This window comes from Chiloscyllium plagiosum, chromosome 21 (assembly GCF_004010195.1).
Source record: "Chiloscyllium plagiosum isolate BGI_BamShark_2017 chromosome 21, ASM401019v2, whole genome shotgun sequence".
In the NCBI taxonomy this organism is placed as follows: Eukaryota; Metazoa; Chordata; class Chondrichthyes; order Orectolobiformes; family Hemiscylliidae; genus Chiloscyllium; species Chiloscyllium plagiosum.
The window spans coordinates 22,382,213-22,400,507 of record NC_057730.1 but is presented as its reverse complement, the minus strand read 5'-3'; the positions used below and the strand labels follow the sequence as shown (position 1 = coordinate 22,400,507).

The 18,295-nt window shown below is 40.4% G+C and overlaps 1 protein-coding gene across 2 annotated transcripts in view; it reads left to right on the top strand.

Annotated features, from left to right (window-relative positions):
* The window catches only part of xpo6 (exportin 6), a 140,600-nt gene that overhangs the window by 49,212 nt on the left and 73,093 nt on the right, over positions 1–18,295 (top strand). For both annotated transcript variants that reach the window (XM_043711504.1, XM_043711505.1), the window contains 2 exons: positions 12,079–12,156; positions 13,889–14,342. In XM_043711504.1, the coding sequence (XP_043567439.1) occupies positions 12,079–12,156; positions 13,889–14,342 (532 nt within the window). The remainder of the gene's footprint in view (positions 1–12,078; positions 12,157–13,888; positions 14,343–18,295) is intronic.

The following is an 18,295-nucleotide window of genomic DNA, read 5'->3' as shown; positions in this document are numbered from 1 at the left end:
AAATTGATCATCTATCATATTGTAAACTATTCCTCTATTTTCTTAGCCTGTCTGCAACTGGTGAAACAGTTGACTATGCCACCTTCCAAACATCTCTACTGTTTTCCAGTAGTGGCTGCAATTCACCAGATCAATTTTTATCTAATGTGGGAAGCATATCAGTCGCAATTACTTCTCCTATTGCTCGCCATCATTGTTTGGTGCATCCTGGGAATCTGTTCATTGGTTGCCTCCTATTTCTTGTGCAATTGATGCACCTTGGCAGCATAATCCAAAGGAGAAAGTGAGGTCTGCAGATGCTGGAGATCAAAGTTGAAACTTTATTGCTGGAACAGCACAGCAGGTCAGGCAGCATCCAGATTCCTGAAGAAGGGCCTGTGCCCGAAACGTCGAATCTCCTGTTCCCTGGATGCTGCCTGACCTGCTGTGCTGTTCCAGCAATAAAGTTTCAAGCATAATCCAAAAACCTGTTTAGTCTTCAAACATGTTGGCAATGTTCACTCAACCTCATCATGACCTCTGTTAATTACCTCCACTGATCCTAAGCTAACCGACTACTTATCTAACATCTAGTAGTGGATTAACAATTTTTTTTCCAAATATATATTCTGAAATTACCCCATACGGACTCTGTTCACCAGCCATGAGCTCCATCCTGGTAACTGTCATAGCTTTTAATTTGATTTGGTGATGGGTGTTTGACAACACCATCTGCATTACAAAGACTGCCAATTTCCATCATAGTAGCATGTTAAGGTTCTACACCTGTCTCTCTCATCTGAAAATGTTATTGATGACTTTGTTAGATTTAGACTTTGACAATTCCAATGCTGTACTGGCAGGCCTTCATGTTTTACCTTTATCTTCGAGGTCACCCAGGTCTGTGCTGTTACTTTGAGCAAGTCATGTTCACCCATCACCTTTGTTAATCTACATTGAGTTTCTGATCAAGAAGAACTTTTGTTTTAAACTTCTCATCCATATTTTCAAATTCTTCCATGTTCTTACCTGTTCCTAACTCTATTATTCTTATAACATTCTGATTTTCTATATTCCTCTAATTCTGGCCTCTTGCATATTGGTTGCCTCCTCTTGCTGCTGTACCTAAAATCCTTTGCCCTCATTCATTCTCTTGACTCCTCTACCTCTTTCCTCCTTTTCAGATGCGCATTTAAAACCGACCTCTCTGATCAAGTTTTTTGTCATCTGCCTTCTTGCCACCTTGCAGCAAATGTCAAGTTTACTTGATATGCCTTTTTGAAGCATATTGGGCTGTTTTGTAGGAACATAGGAACTGCTGTAGACTATTTACTTATTTGAGTCTGTTCTGCAATTCAGAGGTAATGACTGATTTACACACAACACTGTATGCCTAACTGTCCTGTGTGCCTTCATATATTTTCTAATATGATTAAACATTTTGTTTTCAAGTTAACAATTGACTTGTCTTCAGTTGGCCTGAGGGGAAGGGGAATTCCCAACGTGAGAAGTGGAAGTAGTTTTTCTTAATCTGTTCCCTATTATTTTCATAAAGATACTATCTCCAAGGCCATTATTTGTATGAAATGTGCCCAGAACTGCCAATAATATAGCAGGTCTGATCTATCCAGGACTTTGTATAAGCATGAATTATATCCCTCTTTAATGCTCTAGGTATAAAGACTAGCATTGTTTATGATCTCTAATCGATGTACCTGGACCCACAAGCCTCTTTATAACTCCACATTTTCCAGCTTTTCACCAGTTGTGAGCAACTTTGTTCTGTATATTTAAGGTCTGAAGTGGGTAGCCTTCCCTTTTCCCTTTGGAATCTAATTTCCACTTAAACTATCAGTGTCTCTTAACAAATTTCTCTTATGTCTATATTACTGACAGCATTGCTGTAAACTTTCCGATGACCTAAATGTATGTGGCCTTCTGTCCCATTATCGTAAGGAATGCAGTGAAAAGTTGAGGCCCCAAAGTGCGTGCACAGACCACTTCTGGCCCCAAACAGTTCTGATGAGTCACTGGACTTGAAATATTAACTCTATTTTCTTCCCACAAATACTGAGACCTGTGTTTCTCCAGCCATTTCTGTGTTTATACTGTGTATGGATTTTGGTTTCTGTCTCCTTTTCTCTCCACTAGTTGGTGCTAATACAGACAAAATGCTTTCATTTTGAAATACAATCCCTTGTATTTCTATAGTATCCATATGTTTCATATTGATTCGGTGATTAACTAGAGTTACTAACTGTTATGTTGCTAAATCAATAGTGACGATGATAAGCCTCACCCTACGATATAAGCTGAAGCTTTGTACAGTTGGTAAAAGTAAAATTTTAGGTGTTAGAATAAATTATAAATTTGTCAGTTCTGTAAATAAGTTTGCAGTAGTTGTCAAAATTGATACCCTTCAATTTATCGTGCATCTATTTATATATGTATATTTTGTAAATATTTATTTAGTTACAAATTAGATTTCCCCCCTCAATGTCAAAATACTTCAGTGTGTGCAGAAGTTAACTCTGGTTTTACTTCTGAGTAGGACAAACTTCCCATTTTGCAGTATTCTGCTGAGTGTCTACTTAAGCAAGTCTGTGGGGGAGAGCTGTACCAGCAAGGAAAATGTAAAATTTTCTAAATTCTAGGAAAAGATTTCTAGTTTGTGCCATTCAGCTGTTTTCCAACTAATAGTCCTGTAACCCATACTTTTCAGTAAGGATGAATGTACATCAGTGATTAAATGTGAAATGGATTTATAGACAGACAGGAAATCAATTGCTGTGCTTTGTGAAATATCAAAGTTCAAATAATTTCGCACACTTCATACCTGGATTTTTTCTTTAACTGTTTCAAAGTGCTTTTTCAATTTGCTAATCCAGAAATTGGTCTATTCAGGTATGTGCACGAAGAACTGCAAGTAAAGCTGCCACTTGACTGTTCAATAAACTAACTTCTATTTTGTTCTGAAGGATGTGTTTTAATGAATGTTGCTGCTATACAGTACCCAATTAGAAAAGTTACCCTTGCAAATAGTATGAAAAGAAATGGTAAGGTGCTCAAATCACTGGCTGGTCTTGTTTGCTGCTGGCCTGTTGGCAACAAACATGGGTTAGACAATCTGACAGTGGGGGTAGCAAGAGCAATTAGGAAGATAAGTAATGGTAATGGGGGAATTTCTGGGACCATCTTTAATCAAGGCTGTGCTTGGCAGATTGTAGGATAGCCTGTTTGGTGTAGAAGTGGGGAGGAAGTGGCTGCAAGAGGGTTTGGAGGGAGTAGGATCCTATAGGTAGAGAGAACAATTAAAACTCTGGAATATTACCCAGAAGGATCTAAGAAAGCATCAAATTACTGAGCTTATGAGTTCCTTGCAAAACAGTGTGCAATCTCTAGTTTAAAACTTTAGTTGTATGAAACTTTTGATTAGGCCACAGCTTCAGGACTGCATGCAGTTCTGGTTATCACATGATAGCAAGAATGGGATTGCAGAAGAGTGTACAGAAAATTCTTCATGCTGTTGGCTGGATTGGAGCATTTTAGCTATCAAGAGAAATTGGATAAATGTGGGTTGTCTGTTTAGAGCAGAGAAGGTTGAAGGGGGAACCTGATTGAGGGACATGGACACAGTGGCTAGAAAGAAACTGTTCCTCTTAATTGAAAAGTCTGTATTGAGAGGGCATACTTTTAAGGTAAAAGAAGGAGAGTTAGGAGGGATTTGCAAAGATTTTTCACCTAGAGTCATAGAGATGTACAGCACGGAAACAGATCTTTCGGCCTAACTCGTCCATGCCGACCAGATATCCTAACCCAATCTAGTCCCAACTTCCAGGACTTGGCCCATATCATTCTAAACCCTTCCTATTCATATACCCATCCAAATGCCTTTTAAATGTTGCAATTGTACAAGCCTTCACCACTTCCTTTGGTAGCTCATTCGATGCACGTTGCCCCCTAGGTCTCTTTTAAATCTTTCCCCTCTCATCCTAAACCTACGCCCTCTAGTTCTGGACTCCCCCACCCAGAGAAAAGACTTTTGTCTATTTATCCTATCTATGCCTCTCATAATTTTGTAAACCTCTATAAGGTCATCCCTCAGCCTCTGATGCTCCAGGGAAAACAGTCCCAGCCTGTTCAGCCTCTCCCTATAGCTCAAATCCTGCAGGCCTGGCAACATCCTTGTAAATCTTTTCTGAACCCTTTTCAAGTTTCACAACATCTTTCAGATAGGAAGGAGACCAGAATGGCATGCAATATTCCAACAGAGGCCTAACCAATGTCCAGTACAGTCCCAACATGAACTCCCAACTTCTATATTCAATACTCTGACCGATAAAAGGAACGCATACCAAATGCCGCCTTCACTATCCAACCTACCTGCGACTCCACTTTCAAGGAGCTATGAACCTGCACTCCAAGGTTTCTTTGTTCAGCAACACTCCCTAGGACCTTACCATTAAGTGTATAAGTCCTGCTAAGATTTGCTTTCCCAAAATGTAGTACCTTGCATTTATCTGAATTAATCTCCATCTGCCACTTCTCAGCCCATTGGCCCATCTGATCAAGATCCTGTTGTGATCTGAGATAACCTCCTTCGCTGTCCACTCCATCTCCAATTTTGGTGTCATCTGCAAACTTACTAACTGTACCTCTTATGCTCATATCCAAATCAGTCACATAAATGACAAAATAGAGGACCCAGCGCCAATCCTTGTGGCACTCCACAGGTCACAGGCTTTCAGTCTGAAAAACAACCCTCAACCACCACCCTCTGTCTTCTACTTTTTGAGCCAGTTCTGTATCCAAATGGTTAGTTCTCCTTGTATTCCGTGAGATCAAACCTTGCTAACCAGTCTCCCATGGGGAACCTTGTCGAATGCCTTACTGAAGTCCATATAGATCACATCTACTGCTCTGCTCTCATCAATTCTCTTTGTTTCTTCAAAAAACTCAAATCAAGTTTGAGAGTCATGATTTCCCACGCACAAAGCCATGTTGACTATCCCTAATCAGTCCTTGCCTTTCCAAATACATGTACAACCTGTCCCTCAGGATTTTCTCCAACAACTTGCCCACCACTGATGTCAGGCTCACTGGTCTTTAGTTCCCTGGCTTGGCCTTACCACCCTTCTTAAACAGTGGCATCACGTTAGCCAGCCTCCGGTCTTCCGGCACCTCACCTGTGACTATTGATGATACAAATATCTGAGGCCCAGCAATCACTTCCCTCGCTTTCTACAGAGTTCGAGGGTATACCTGATCAGGTCCTGGGGATTTATCCACCATTGTGTTTCAAGGCGTCCAGAACTTCCTCCTCTGTAATATGGATATTTTGCAAGATGTCACCATCTATTTCCCTACAGTCTATAGCTTCCATATCCTTTTCCACAGTAAATACCGATGTAAAATACTCGTTTAGTATCCCCCCCATTTTCTGCGGCTCCACACAAAGGCCACCGTGCTGATCTTTGAGGGGCCCTATTTTCTCCCTAGTTATTCTTTTGTCCTTGATGTATTTGTAAAAACTCTTTGGATTCTCCTTAATTCTATTTGCTGAAGCTATCTCATGTCCCCTTTTTGCCCTCCTGATTTCCCTCTTAACTATACTCCTATTGGCTTTATACTCTTCTAAGGATTCATTCAATCTATCCTGTCTATATCTGACATATGCTTCCTTGTTTTTCTTTACCAAACCCTCAACTTCTTTAGTCATCCAGCATTCCCTATACCTACCAGCCTTTCCTTTCACCTGAACAGCAATATACTTTCTCTGGATTCTCATTATGATTTCTGAAGGCTTCCCACTTTTCAGCAATCTCTTTACCTGCGAATGTCTGCACCCAATCAGCTTTGAAAGTTCTTGCTTAATATCATCAAAATTTGCCTTTCTCCACTTTAGAACTTCAACTATTAGAACTGCTCTATCCTTTTCTATCACTATTTTCAAACTAATAGAATTATGGTTGCTGGCCCCAAAGTGCTCCCCCACTGACACCTCAATCACTTGCCCTGTCTTATTTTCCAAGAATCAGTCAAGTTTTGCACCTTCTCTAGTACGCATATCGACATGCTGAATCAGAACATTTTCTTGTACACACCTAACACATTCCTCTCCACCTAACCCCTGAACAACACTATGGCAGCCCCAATCTATGTTTGGAAAGTTAAAATCCCCTACCATAACCACCCTATTATTCTTACAGATAGCGGAGATCTCCTTATTTTGTTTCTCAATTTCCCTCTGACTATTGGGGGGGGGTGTACAATATAATACTAATAAGGTGATCATCCCTTTCTTATTTCTCAGTTCCACCCAAATAACTTCCCTGGATGCATTTCTGGGAATATTCTCCCTCAAAACAGCTGTAATGCTATCCCTTATCCCTATCCCTTACAGCTGTAATGCTATCCCTTATCCCCCTCCCTCCCTTTCTATCCTTCCTGTAGCATTTGTATCCTGGAACATTTAAGCTGCCAATCCTGTCCATCCCTAAGCTATGTTTCTGTAATTGGGGGTGCTGGGAATTTGGAATGCAGTGCATGTGTGGGTAATTAGAGGTGGAAATCTCAACTTTTAAGTGAACAAGTGTTAAAATGACAGCATTCAAGGCAGTGAATATAAGTATTGGTAAGTGACACAGACTCAACCTACTAATCCCAATCTATGAACCAAAGAGCACCTCTTCTGTGCTATATAACTAAATAATAACAAATTTTTGTGAAATTTGGATTGTTTACTTGTGCCACAGCAGTGTAGCAGCAACAAAAAGTCAGCCAGAATGGGCTCTATCAAACATAACTAAGAACTGCAACTGTGATACTATTATGGCAAAGATTGACAAGGCCAAAGGCCCAATGGGTTGGCCATGAAGACCTGTTTTCAGCATCTGAACATTTCATGATTAATAACTTGCTGGTGTTTAATGGAAAATATCTTACATGGGATACATCGATGATACTTGGAATCACCAAGTGCAGATTCAGGATTTGGTCATTAGAGTCTCCTTTCACCTCACTAAGGAAGTTAAGGGCTTCCAGTGGATCCCTGGTTCACGTTGTTATAGATCATTTAGGATTCCAATGAAAAGTTTTTTTACATCCAGAGTGGTCAGCCTATGGAAAGCGGTTGAAACCAAAACATTGAAATTTTTTTCAAAGAATTGGATATTATTCTTAAAGCTAAAGGGCTCAAAGAGTATGGAGTGAAGGCAGAAACAGGTTACTAAGATGGATGATCAGTCATGGTCATATTGAATGGCAGGGTAGGCTCAAAGGGCCTACTCCTGATCCTAGTTTCCATATTAAAACCGTATATATTCTGGAATATCTGCTTAGAAATAGTGTGGCAGATCCTACTGTAATGAACACTTATATTTAACAATTAAATTGGCGATCTCCAACTTAATGTTCCAACTTTGTGCATGCGATGGAAACTTGCACAGTTGTCTCTTTACACAGAGAGGGGAAGTGTCTATTATGTGAAGGCTTTTTGTGTAGAATGTTAGTGATTTTGAAAAGAGAAATGTTTTTCTGTTGATCACTTTAGATACCATGATGTCAGGAAATTAATTCTTGCGTTGTGGTTTTAAAACGCTTAGTGAAAAATTATTATTTTGGATATTGATTAATTTTTTGAGAATCTAACTAGCTTGTACATCAACACCAATAGCCAAGGTATTATTACTATATGACTGTATTATCTAATAAGAGTTGATGAGAATAAAAAGTACCCCCTGAAGATCAAATATTATCCCCTTCAAAACTCAAATTTTAATTCCCACCTTAGAACCTGGTGGACTTGCTGCCCTGCATAGAGAGGTCCTGAATTTCTGCAAGCTGCTGTGCCAGAACTAAATTCAGTATTAGTTTAAGTTTTGGTGACGATCCATTAACAAACACATTGACCTGGACCCAATATACAAACCGCTGCAATGGAAATCCAGAACCGGCACCAACCCGAAACAGCTCAAACAGAGCCACATGAATTCAAAGCGGAACAGTACAACAGCGCTGCACTGCTTGTGTCACCTAGAAAGGGGACGAAGTTCTGCCAACAAACCTACCAGCTTAGCAAACAGACCAATAATGAATTCAACAGTATTAGGCTTGATTGTTGCAATAATGAGAACATGAGGAGTTGCACATAATCCAAGTTACAGAACTTGGAGGAGAATAGTGATTCAGGAATATTGCTTTTCAGGGACCAAATAAGTCAGAAAATTGCAATTCAGGGGTCTCCTTATTTCTCAGGCTGTAATTTAGATCAACAGTTAGAATCTGACTTGAACTTTAAAATTATAAAAGGTGGTTAGAATACCTAGTGAACAGAAATTGACAAAGGCAATAACTACAGGGAACCTCTATTATCCGAACGAGATAGGTGGGCACTATTTTGTTCGGATAATTGATTATTTGGTTAATCGATTAAATGCCTTTACTCTGGGGCTCGGTGTTTGTAAAGTCTGCTCCCCGTTCAGGAGACTGCAGAAGTACACTGTGCACAAGACCCTGCCCTCAACACCACCCCCAACCCCATCCAACACTGCCCCCTCTGCCCCCCAACACCGCGCCCCCCAACCCCATCCAGGGGTGTTAGGGTACACCCCTCTGTCGAACTCCGGAAAGTGTGTGGGGAGAGAGAGAGAGAGAGAGTGGAAGATCAGTCATTTGGAGATAGTGCCTGTTTAATTACTGTAAGCAAAAGACGTGATCACTGTTGGAAACACGTCTTTGATGTAATGTTTCTGTCGAGACTTCGAGATTTCCTTCGGATAATCCGATTTTCGGATAATTTGGTATTCGGCTAATCGAGGTTCCTCTGTAATTGGTCTTTTGACTAAATGCTATAAACAAGAGCAAGAAATGAGGCTTCACAGTTCTAACTTAGATATGAGTCATTATTTAGCTTATTTCCTGCTAAACAGTGTGGTCAAGGGATAGGGTGCTTCATGTCCTAATTTCTTAAGTGTTTAGGTCAAGTGGAAATCAAATATAGAAAAGGAAAAATATGTTTTAGAAACTAGCAAAGACCCACAAAAAGAAACAATAGAATGTGGGTGAACTAACTGGTAAACTAGCCATAAAGTTAACTCCTGTAAAAATTGATTGTAAGGATTCTCTGTGCATATCCATCCATCTGAACAGGCTGCCTGTTCCCTAACTGACAACTTAATGTACACCAAATCCTTAACAACTCTTTGTTTGGCATCCTTTACAAACAAACTAAAAAATAATCAGTAGCCTCTAAACTTAAGGATGACTTGTGGTATTCCCAGCCTGTTTTGTAGTCCTTGTCCTTGTCAAACGGGTTCGTTCTTGCCTTCCTGTCATGTCTGTCCATATTCAAAATCCTAACACAATCCAATTTAGAGGAATTGGGAATCGGCAAGACTTTTTGCAATCTTGCCTGTAGTCTTAAATTCTATATCTTAAATTCTACAAAATATCCATCCAGTTTTGTAAATTTATCAAAGTGTGACTGTCCCTCATGCATTTGCTTATTTAAAAAAATTTTTTAGTAGAATTCCAAGCCAACCTTTGTGTCCAAATGTTGGTCCTCTCAATACTTTGCCTGATCTCGTGTATCGTGAGTTGGTACCTATGCCATTCCTAACATTTTCTTGTTAAACTTGTAACTCTCATCCACATACTGACTACATTTTTCCAATGATTGTAAGGTTCAGCCTTAAACTGTCAGTCAGGAGTACTCACCTGACATGATGCACTGGCTTCAGCCATTCTTCTCCAAGCTTAATCCAATTAGTTTTCTAGTTGTAAAGACTTATGACACAGTAGGATTGCCAAAATGTCAATTAAAATGTAAACAAGTCAGTGAGCCAAAACCATATGTCTTTCTTTGTGGATATCGTTTATTAATGGCAATCTTATGGCTTCTACCGCACATCTTATCTTGCTACATCAACAGCAACCTAGATGCTAAAAAGTGAGGAACTTAAAGTTAATATCGCTGGAAGAAAAGGTAGTAAAGAAACTTTTCGCTGCCTTGAATAGCTGCAGTATATACACATGGTAGACACTCAATCCTCATAGGGAGGGAATTCCAGAATTTTGACCCAACCCGCATGAAAGCAATGTTGAATCCAGATGGTTAGTAGCTTGGGGGTTTGCAGATGGTGGTGTTCTCGTGTGTCTGCTGTTGTCTTTCCTCTGGTGGTTGTAGGTTTGGAAGATGCTGTCTAAGGAGCTTTGATGAATTTCTGTAGTGCATCTTGGTGATGTACACTGAACATTATTGGTGCCCATCAAACAAGCTGCTTTTTCTAGATGGTGTCGAGCTGCACCTATCCAGGCAAGTGGGGGTGAATTGTGTCTTGTAGATGGTGGACAAGTTTTGGGGAGTCAGGAGGTGAATTACTCACTAAGATTCCTAGCCTCTGACTTTGTAGCTAATCCAGTTCAATTTATGTCAACGGTAACACCAGGGATAATGGTGGGATTCAGTGATGGTAATGCCAGTGATGGTTAGATTCTCTTTGGAGATGGGCATTGCTTGGCATTTTTGTGACATGAATGTTACTTATTAATTAATTCTCAATACATATTACCAAGTCTAGGATAGCTGCTTCCCTGTTCAGCTATATGATATTGTCCCAAGACATTCAATAACTTGTTTTCCAGGCTACTTTTGCTGACCTGATTTTCTAAATCTATATAGATTAAAATCACCTGTGTTTATTGCAGGTATATTGTTTATGTGGTCCATTTAGTTTTTCCCTGTAAACTCTATCCTACAGTGTATTTACTACCTGAGATCTGTTGGGGTGTTTTCCCTGTCAACCTTTTGACTTCAATATATGTATTTGGGGGTAGGAGGCAGCCTAGTGCTATTATCAGTGGACTGTTAATCCGGACACCTCCACAGCATCTCTGGACACAGGTTCAAATCCTGCCACAGCAGATGGTGGTGGTTGATGAATTCAGTAAAAATCTGAAATTAAGAGTCTGATAACCATGAATCTGGTGTTGATTGTTGGAAAAAGCCTTTTAAGGAAGGAAACTGCCATCCTTGACTGGTCTGGCCTACATGTGACTCCTGACCCAGAGCAGTTGATTCTTAACTGCCCTTGGAAATTAAGGATGGGCAATAAATGCTGGCCATGCCAGTGATGCCCTCATTCTGTGAATGAGTTGGAAATAGCCACTGTATTTATGTGGCTAGTCCAATTCTGTTTCTGTCAGTAGTAATCCCTGGGATGCAATTTGATCCTTTTAACTCTGGTTTGTTCTTTTGACTTTTTTGAAATGATGCAAAGATTATTGTCCATTAAATGTTACGCTCCTGACAGTTGATCCAGTTTGGCCCATCTTCTAGTTTAGAACTAGGTCTAGCATGGTAATTTCTAATTGGACAGGCAACATACTGTTGTAGAAAGTTTTCCTAAACATTAAGAACTCTTGTCCATCATTGCCCTTTTTGCGACTACAATTCATCTGTGTTTAGGAACTTGCAGTTTCCCCTTAATTACATTATAATTTTTGTACCTCTTTATTTTCTTGCAAGCTTGTTGCTATGCATTCTTCTCTCAAGCTAGTCTGGGAGTAGATAACAAAAACAATAATGCAAGTTTTTAAAAAAAAAAAAAATCTCTAGTTAATAAATTGTGTCTTCAATCTCTGAGGTATCTTCCTTCTCCAGTACTGCAATACTTTCCTTAATCAATATTGCAACCCCTCCCATATGCTGCTCTTCCTATCTTTTCTGAACATCTTGCACTCAAATAATTGACTTCTTTCTTATGTAACAGTATTAATTTTGATAAATAACCTTTACCGGACACTGAAATAATGCGAACTTTACAAGAAAATGGTGCACATTTAGTGTGGAGATCTGAGATTCTATTATGGAAACCTCCAGTAGTAAAGCACTGTTTTTCCTGTTAGTTTGGGGAATTTAAAAGCAAGTTAGGATGTGAAAACTTCACGTTTCGGGGTCCTATTTCTGTTCAAAGTTTGCTTACCATGTGCGGTGTGTGTGATCAAAAGTCTAACTGTGCAAACTTTGTGGAACTGGTTAATATTCTTAAGTTCTACACCCGAAGGTTGGACTTTCTGAACTACTTTTTGTTTTTGCAGGTATTTTAGAGACCATTTGGGATAAAAACAGTGTTACTGCTGCTACTCCACCTCCCTCTCCAACTTCTGGAGACAGTGGTAGGTTCTGCTGTTTAAAAATCTTGATTTGACAGTCATTCAGTTTGGTGAGATGAAATGGATTCAAATTAAGCATGTCAATTTTGATGTGAAAGGTATTCATTCTATAAGTACAACAATACAAATCAGGAGCAAGTCATTCAGACCCCCCTCATCTGCTTTGCCATTCCATAAGCACTAAGCCGATCTGATTGTGGCTTCAACTCCATTTTCCCGCCTACTTTTGTCTCCTTTGTTACTTGTATGAGAATTGATGCTGTTATGGAATTGAACGCATCTATTTAAGTTTGCTGTTCTCCATCGAGTAAGATGTAGAGCAGATGGATTTTGAGTAAAACTCTACACTAACTCCTCAGCCTACTTTAACACCAACCTTGGGTAACTTGAAAACAGCACTCAGTGTTTGGGATTTGGCCTAGTTTCATTGATCTCAAGCAGGTTTTTGAATTGCCAATGATGTTCAGAGTGTGTCCTCTAATTGTTGCTGTATATTAACAAGGTATGGACCATAAATGAACACTGTACCTTTTTACAAAATAGTATAATCCTTGGCGCACACTTTACAGAAGACTGAATAGCACTCCTTGGCTTTGTGTATTTGTCACGGAGTCTGATCACGTGACATAATGTCATCATCCATTTTGGACATACAAACAACTCTCTCTAACTTTGCCTGTGCAGTGAGCACCTCAATGTTAAACTCCTGCTTTTAACATTCCTGGTCCTCCTTGGAACAAGAATTCAAACCAAGAATTTTATTTTGTTTGAAAGTATCAATCTGAATTTTAGCTTTCACTGTTCCTTGATTATGAAAACATTGCACTTGTAAAATCTTGTGACTACTGTAAGTTCAATTCCCTCAACAAACTGTTTCAGGGTAAGCTGGCTTAGACATTTTCAATTGAGGCTGAGGACACCCCCACAAAAGGGATTTTCTTTGACAATCTGAAAATTCAGACTCAGTCCAGCATACAGTCATCAAGACTGGTGGATTGTATGGAAAACCTGCCCATGCCAGTGTTAGTGTTAAACTTCTTGCTGTGCCAGTAGCATGTAACAGATGACTCTTCTGGCCTTAAAAGTGTAAGCTTTTGTTTTGAATTGGTACTTTGTAGTCTTCCTGTTGAATACCTAACATTTTAAGTTGTTGAGACCAAGTTCCAGCAACAAACTTATTGGAAATCGAATGTGTACCAAGAGATGTCTTTGATTTTTCTTTTTCCCTTCCTGTTCCCTTCCCTTGAGCATAGTTTGCAATGTATGAGTGCACCATAAATGCATTGCAGTTAATTGGCTGATGAAGAATGATTTCGCATTAGCTGCATGTGCTATAAGTTTGCATAACCAAAGTTATCGAGCTAGACTAAAATACTGCTGAAATTTACTTGTAACAAAATTGGGAAAGCAGAATATCAATGAGAGGACTGGAATTGTCCCCTGATGGATTTCTGCACCCTTCAGAATTATGTTCCCTGCGTTCTTAAGTCTCTTCAGAAGAATTTGTAAAGCCTGCACTTATATTGTCTGTAGAATTGGCAGTGGAAGCTTGAAATGCTCAAGGTACAAATCTAATAGCTGGAACAATAATCTCTATTGGGATGATATCAAAGATTTTTATGAAATAATAATGAAAAGTCTTTATATCTTGCACTAATGGCTAGTAGATTTTTTTTGTTTTCTACATTTGTGTGCTAATAACTACATAAGACTCATGATTTTCTTTCCTTGTTAGGTGATTTGCTTAGTAGCCTACTGCAGACTCCCCAAGCTGCCAAATTATTAAATCAGCCAATCCCAATTTTAGATCCAGCAAGTGAGCACGTTTGTTTTCTGGCTTTGGACTGTCTGACTCATCTTTTCAGCTGGATCCCACTCTCTGCCAGCATCACCCCTGCTCTCCTGACTACCATCTTCCACTTTGCTCGTTTTGGCTGTGATACCCGTGCCAAGAAGCTAGTTGCTGTGAATGGAAATGGCCACAACAATAATATCATCCAGGAGCGAGGTAAACTGGGCGTGTTTGCCATGTCTTGCATTAATGAACTCATGTCTAAGAACTGTGTCCCTATGGAGTTTGAGGAATATCTACTGCGCATGTTCCAGCAGACATTTTACTTACTGCAGAAAATCACCAAAGACAACAACGCACACTCCGTAAAAAGCCGTCTGGAAGAGCTAGAAGAAAGGTAAGCTTTGTAGATGCCGTAGCATAAAGATATGGTCTGGGGTTCTGTTCTGACCTTACTTGGTACACCTGGAAACAAATTCAAAATTTGGACGAGTCTGACTTGTTCATGCTCTGCATGGATAGCAGATAATAATCCAAAGTGAAATTACAAGAACACACAGGAATACAGTTTAATTTTCTGTTAATGTTGATATTCAGTTTGTTTATTGTGACACTAGGAAAAAGGTCTCCTATTTCATGAAATGTTCGGCAAAGGGATTTGTCTTGATTCAGGTTTTGATGTTGGGAAACAACTTGACAATTCAATTTTGTTTAACATCCTTAATAATATACTTTTGACTTCTGTAATAAATGCCTACTGGTCTGAGTTTCTGTAATTCTGATTTATAATGCAGATAATTGTCTCTAAAAGTTATCACAGTTTCCTCCATAGTCTGATTTTAAGGTTTATCATAACTAGCAGCCCTCAAGAAAAATCCAACCACATGTAAGGATTACAAGTTCAAGTTCAAACTGTTGCCAGAACGTTGTCTGGCAGCTATACAATTTGGACCCTTGCAAGACTAAAATCAGTATGGAAGAGTTATAGGCCAAGGATCTTGCGTGTAGTGTTGTACTCAAGACTTCTCGAGCTTTATGTAAGATGCATGACATCTTGATGGCTTGGTGCAGAAGTACAATGTGCTGTAACACTGCATATTACAAGAGTATGCAAGGCCGATATATCTTAGAGACACAATGGATATAACACCTGATCAGAGTATGGAAAGGGAATTAGCTAGAACAACAGCTCCCAATCATGTAACCAAAAGTTGAGAGGAACTAAAGAAGCCTGATTGAACATTTGTGTCAACTGATATGATTGTCTAGAACACTGATTCTCAAACCCTTTGACTTTTGTTTCCTTCCATGCATTAGTAATCCTTGACTAAACGTACCAAAATGCATGTAAAGGTCAAGTAGCCATAGTTTTGGTGGATTATATGACTGGTGATGGTTTAATCTGAGGGTATCCAGATTTTGGATGAGGGGAGATTGAGAAGGAGAGTCCTTCATAACCTTCGTGTGGGTTCAATTCCCTTACCAGCTGTTAGCATCAATGTGCATCACAAATCAACTGACACCCCCACACTCTCCAAAATGCATGTAAAGTGTTTTATAAAAAACTTTGTAGAAAACATTATTACTTTCATACATTTGGTTGTAGATTACTTTGTGCAATTCCAGGCAGTCCCCAGTTGCACCCCCAGCCAGGTGAGACTGCTGGGTGACTGTGCTATGTACGTGGTGACCACACTCTACAGCTGCATTCCAATCTGTTTCATAAGGACATATGATGTAAAGCAATCTACAGATTCACTCCACTCAAGAAATTCCTCGTGTTTTGAATGAGCCACTTTTATTGCTCTGAGATTATGCCCTCTGGTCCTAGACTCTCCTACAAGGGAGAGCAAACTTTCTGCATTTATCCTGCTGATTTCCCTGAAGAATCTTGTATGTTTCAAGAAGATTGGATTTCAGAAGAATGAGAGGCAATGTGTAAAGGCCAAAACTAATCCACCTCTTCTAAGCAAATCTCCCCATACCTAGGATCAACCAGACTTTCTACAGTTTTGGTCTTTGAGGAAAGATGTAGTGGTATTGGAGGCATTCAGAGGAGGTTCACTTCATCCCAGTGATATGGGGTTTGTCATATGAAGAGAGATTGAACAGTTTAGTCCTATGCTCTCTGGAATTTAGAATGAGGGGAGATCAGACTGGGGTATTCAAAATGATAAGAGGTAATGATAAAATAGGCGTAGAGCGGATGCTTCTACTTATGGGGCATCCAAGAATGAGAGGTCATAGTCTTGTCTTATGGGGTAGCAAATTTTAAAACAGTTGAGGAGAAACTACTTCTCCCAAAGAGTTGTGAATCTAGAATTTGCTACCCCAAAGTGCTGTGCTTAATTTAAACAGGAGTTAGATTTTTAATTGATAAAGGGTTGAAGGTCTATGGGGAGGAGGCAGGAGAATGGGGGTGAGGAGCATATCTGCCATGGGCTGAATGGCTTAATTATGCTCCTATATGTTATGATTAGATTACTTAGTGTGGAAACAGGCCCTTCGGCCCAACAAGTTCACACTGACCCGCCGAAGCACAACCCACCCGTACCCCTACATTTACCCCTTCACCTAACACTACGGGCAATTTAACATGGCCAATTCACCTGACCTGCACATCTTTGGACTGTGGGAGGAAACCGGAGCACCCGGAGGAAACCCACTCAGACACTGGGAGAATGTGCAAACTCCACACGGTTGCCTGAGGCGAATTGAACCCGGGTCTCTGGCGCCGAGGCAACAGTGCTAACCACTGTGCCACCCACTGCGCCCACTATGAACTTATGAACCTAGTGAACCTTCTTTGTGAACCTTCTGTGGACTGTCTCAAATGCCAGTATATCTATCTTTAAATATGGCTAAGCTCACCAATTTTATTCATGCAATTCAGGCATTTCCGACTGGCCAGTGTTTATTGCTGTCCCTGCTTGCCCTTGAGCGGTGGTTGTGAGCTGCTTTCCTGAACTGCAATCAACCTGCTATGGGTTGATCCACAATCTCGTTAGGGAGGGAATTCCAGGATATTTGACTCAGTGACAGTAAGGGAATGCAAATTTATTTTGAAGTCAGGAAATTGAGTAGATTGGAGGGGAACTTGCATGTGGTGGTGTTCAGTCATGTTCCTATCTGCCAGATATGACTCCAAACAGTGGTAAGTTTGCCCCCTGATTCCTGTTAATTCTAGTTTTGCTAGGGCTGCTTAATGCCACACTTTGTTGAATGCAGCCATGATGTTAAGGAATATCACTCTCCTCATCTCTGGAATTCAACTCCATGTTTGAACCAAGGCTGTAACAAGGTCAGTAACTGAATGGCTCTGGTGAAACACAAGCTGGATGTTTCTAAGCAGGTGCTGCTTAATAGTACAGTCACCTCATTCTACTGATTGAGAGTAGTGATCGGGTGGCAATTGTCCCCTTTGGGATGTGTCCTGCTTTGTGTATAGGACAATCTGGTCAGTTTTCAACATGGTCAGGTAGATGTACTGGAAGAGCTTAGTTAGGGGTGTGGCAAGTTCTGGAGCACAAGTCTTTAGTACTATCGCTGGAATATTGTCCGTATCCAATACCTCCAACTATTTCTTGATATCATACAAAGTGAATCAAATTGGTTGAAGACTGGTGTCTGTGCTGAGACCCACTGGCTGAAGATTGCTGTGAATCCACTGAAGTGTTGGGTTTCTCCATCATTGAGGATGGGGATATTTGTGGAGCCACCTCCAGTGAGTTGTTTAATTGTCCGCCACTATTCAGATTGGATGTTGCAGGACTGCAGAGGTTAGATCTGATGCATTGGTTATGGGATGACTTAGCTCTATCTATCGCTTGCTGCTTATGCTATTTGGCATGCAAGTCATCCTGTTTAGTAGCTTTACCAGATTAACACGTCATTTTTAGATAATACCTGGTGCTACTTCTGGCATGCCCTCCTGCACTCCATTGATCCAGGGTTGATCCCCTGGCTTGATGACAATAGTTCAGTGAGGAATATGACAGGCCATGAGGTTGTAGATTGTGCTAGAATACGGTTCTGCTGTTGATGGCCTACAGCATCTAATAGGTAAACAGGACTCCCGCCCACCTTCCGAGGACCCCTTCGCCCACCTCCAACGCACTGCATCCACCTGGACATCCCGCGCTGGCCTAATACCTGCTCTCGACCTCTTCATTTCCAACTGCCGCCGGGACATTAACCGCCTCAACCTGTCGATCCCCCACTCCAACCTCTCACCCTCACAACGCGCAGCCCTCCAATCCCTCTGCTCCAATCCCAACCTCACCATCAAGCCAGCAGATAAAGGGGGCGCAGTGGTAGTCTGGCGCACTGACCTCTACATCGCTGAAGCCA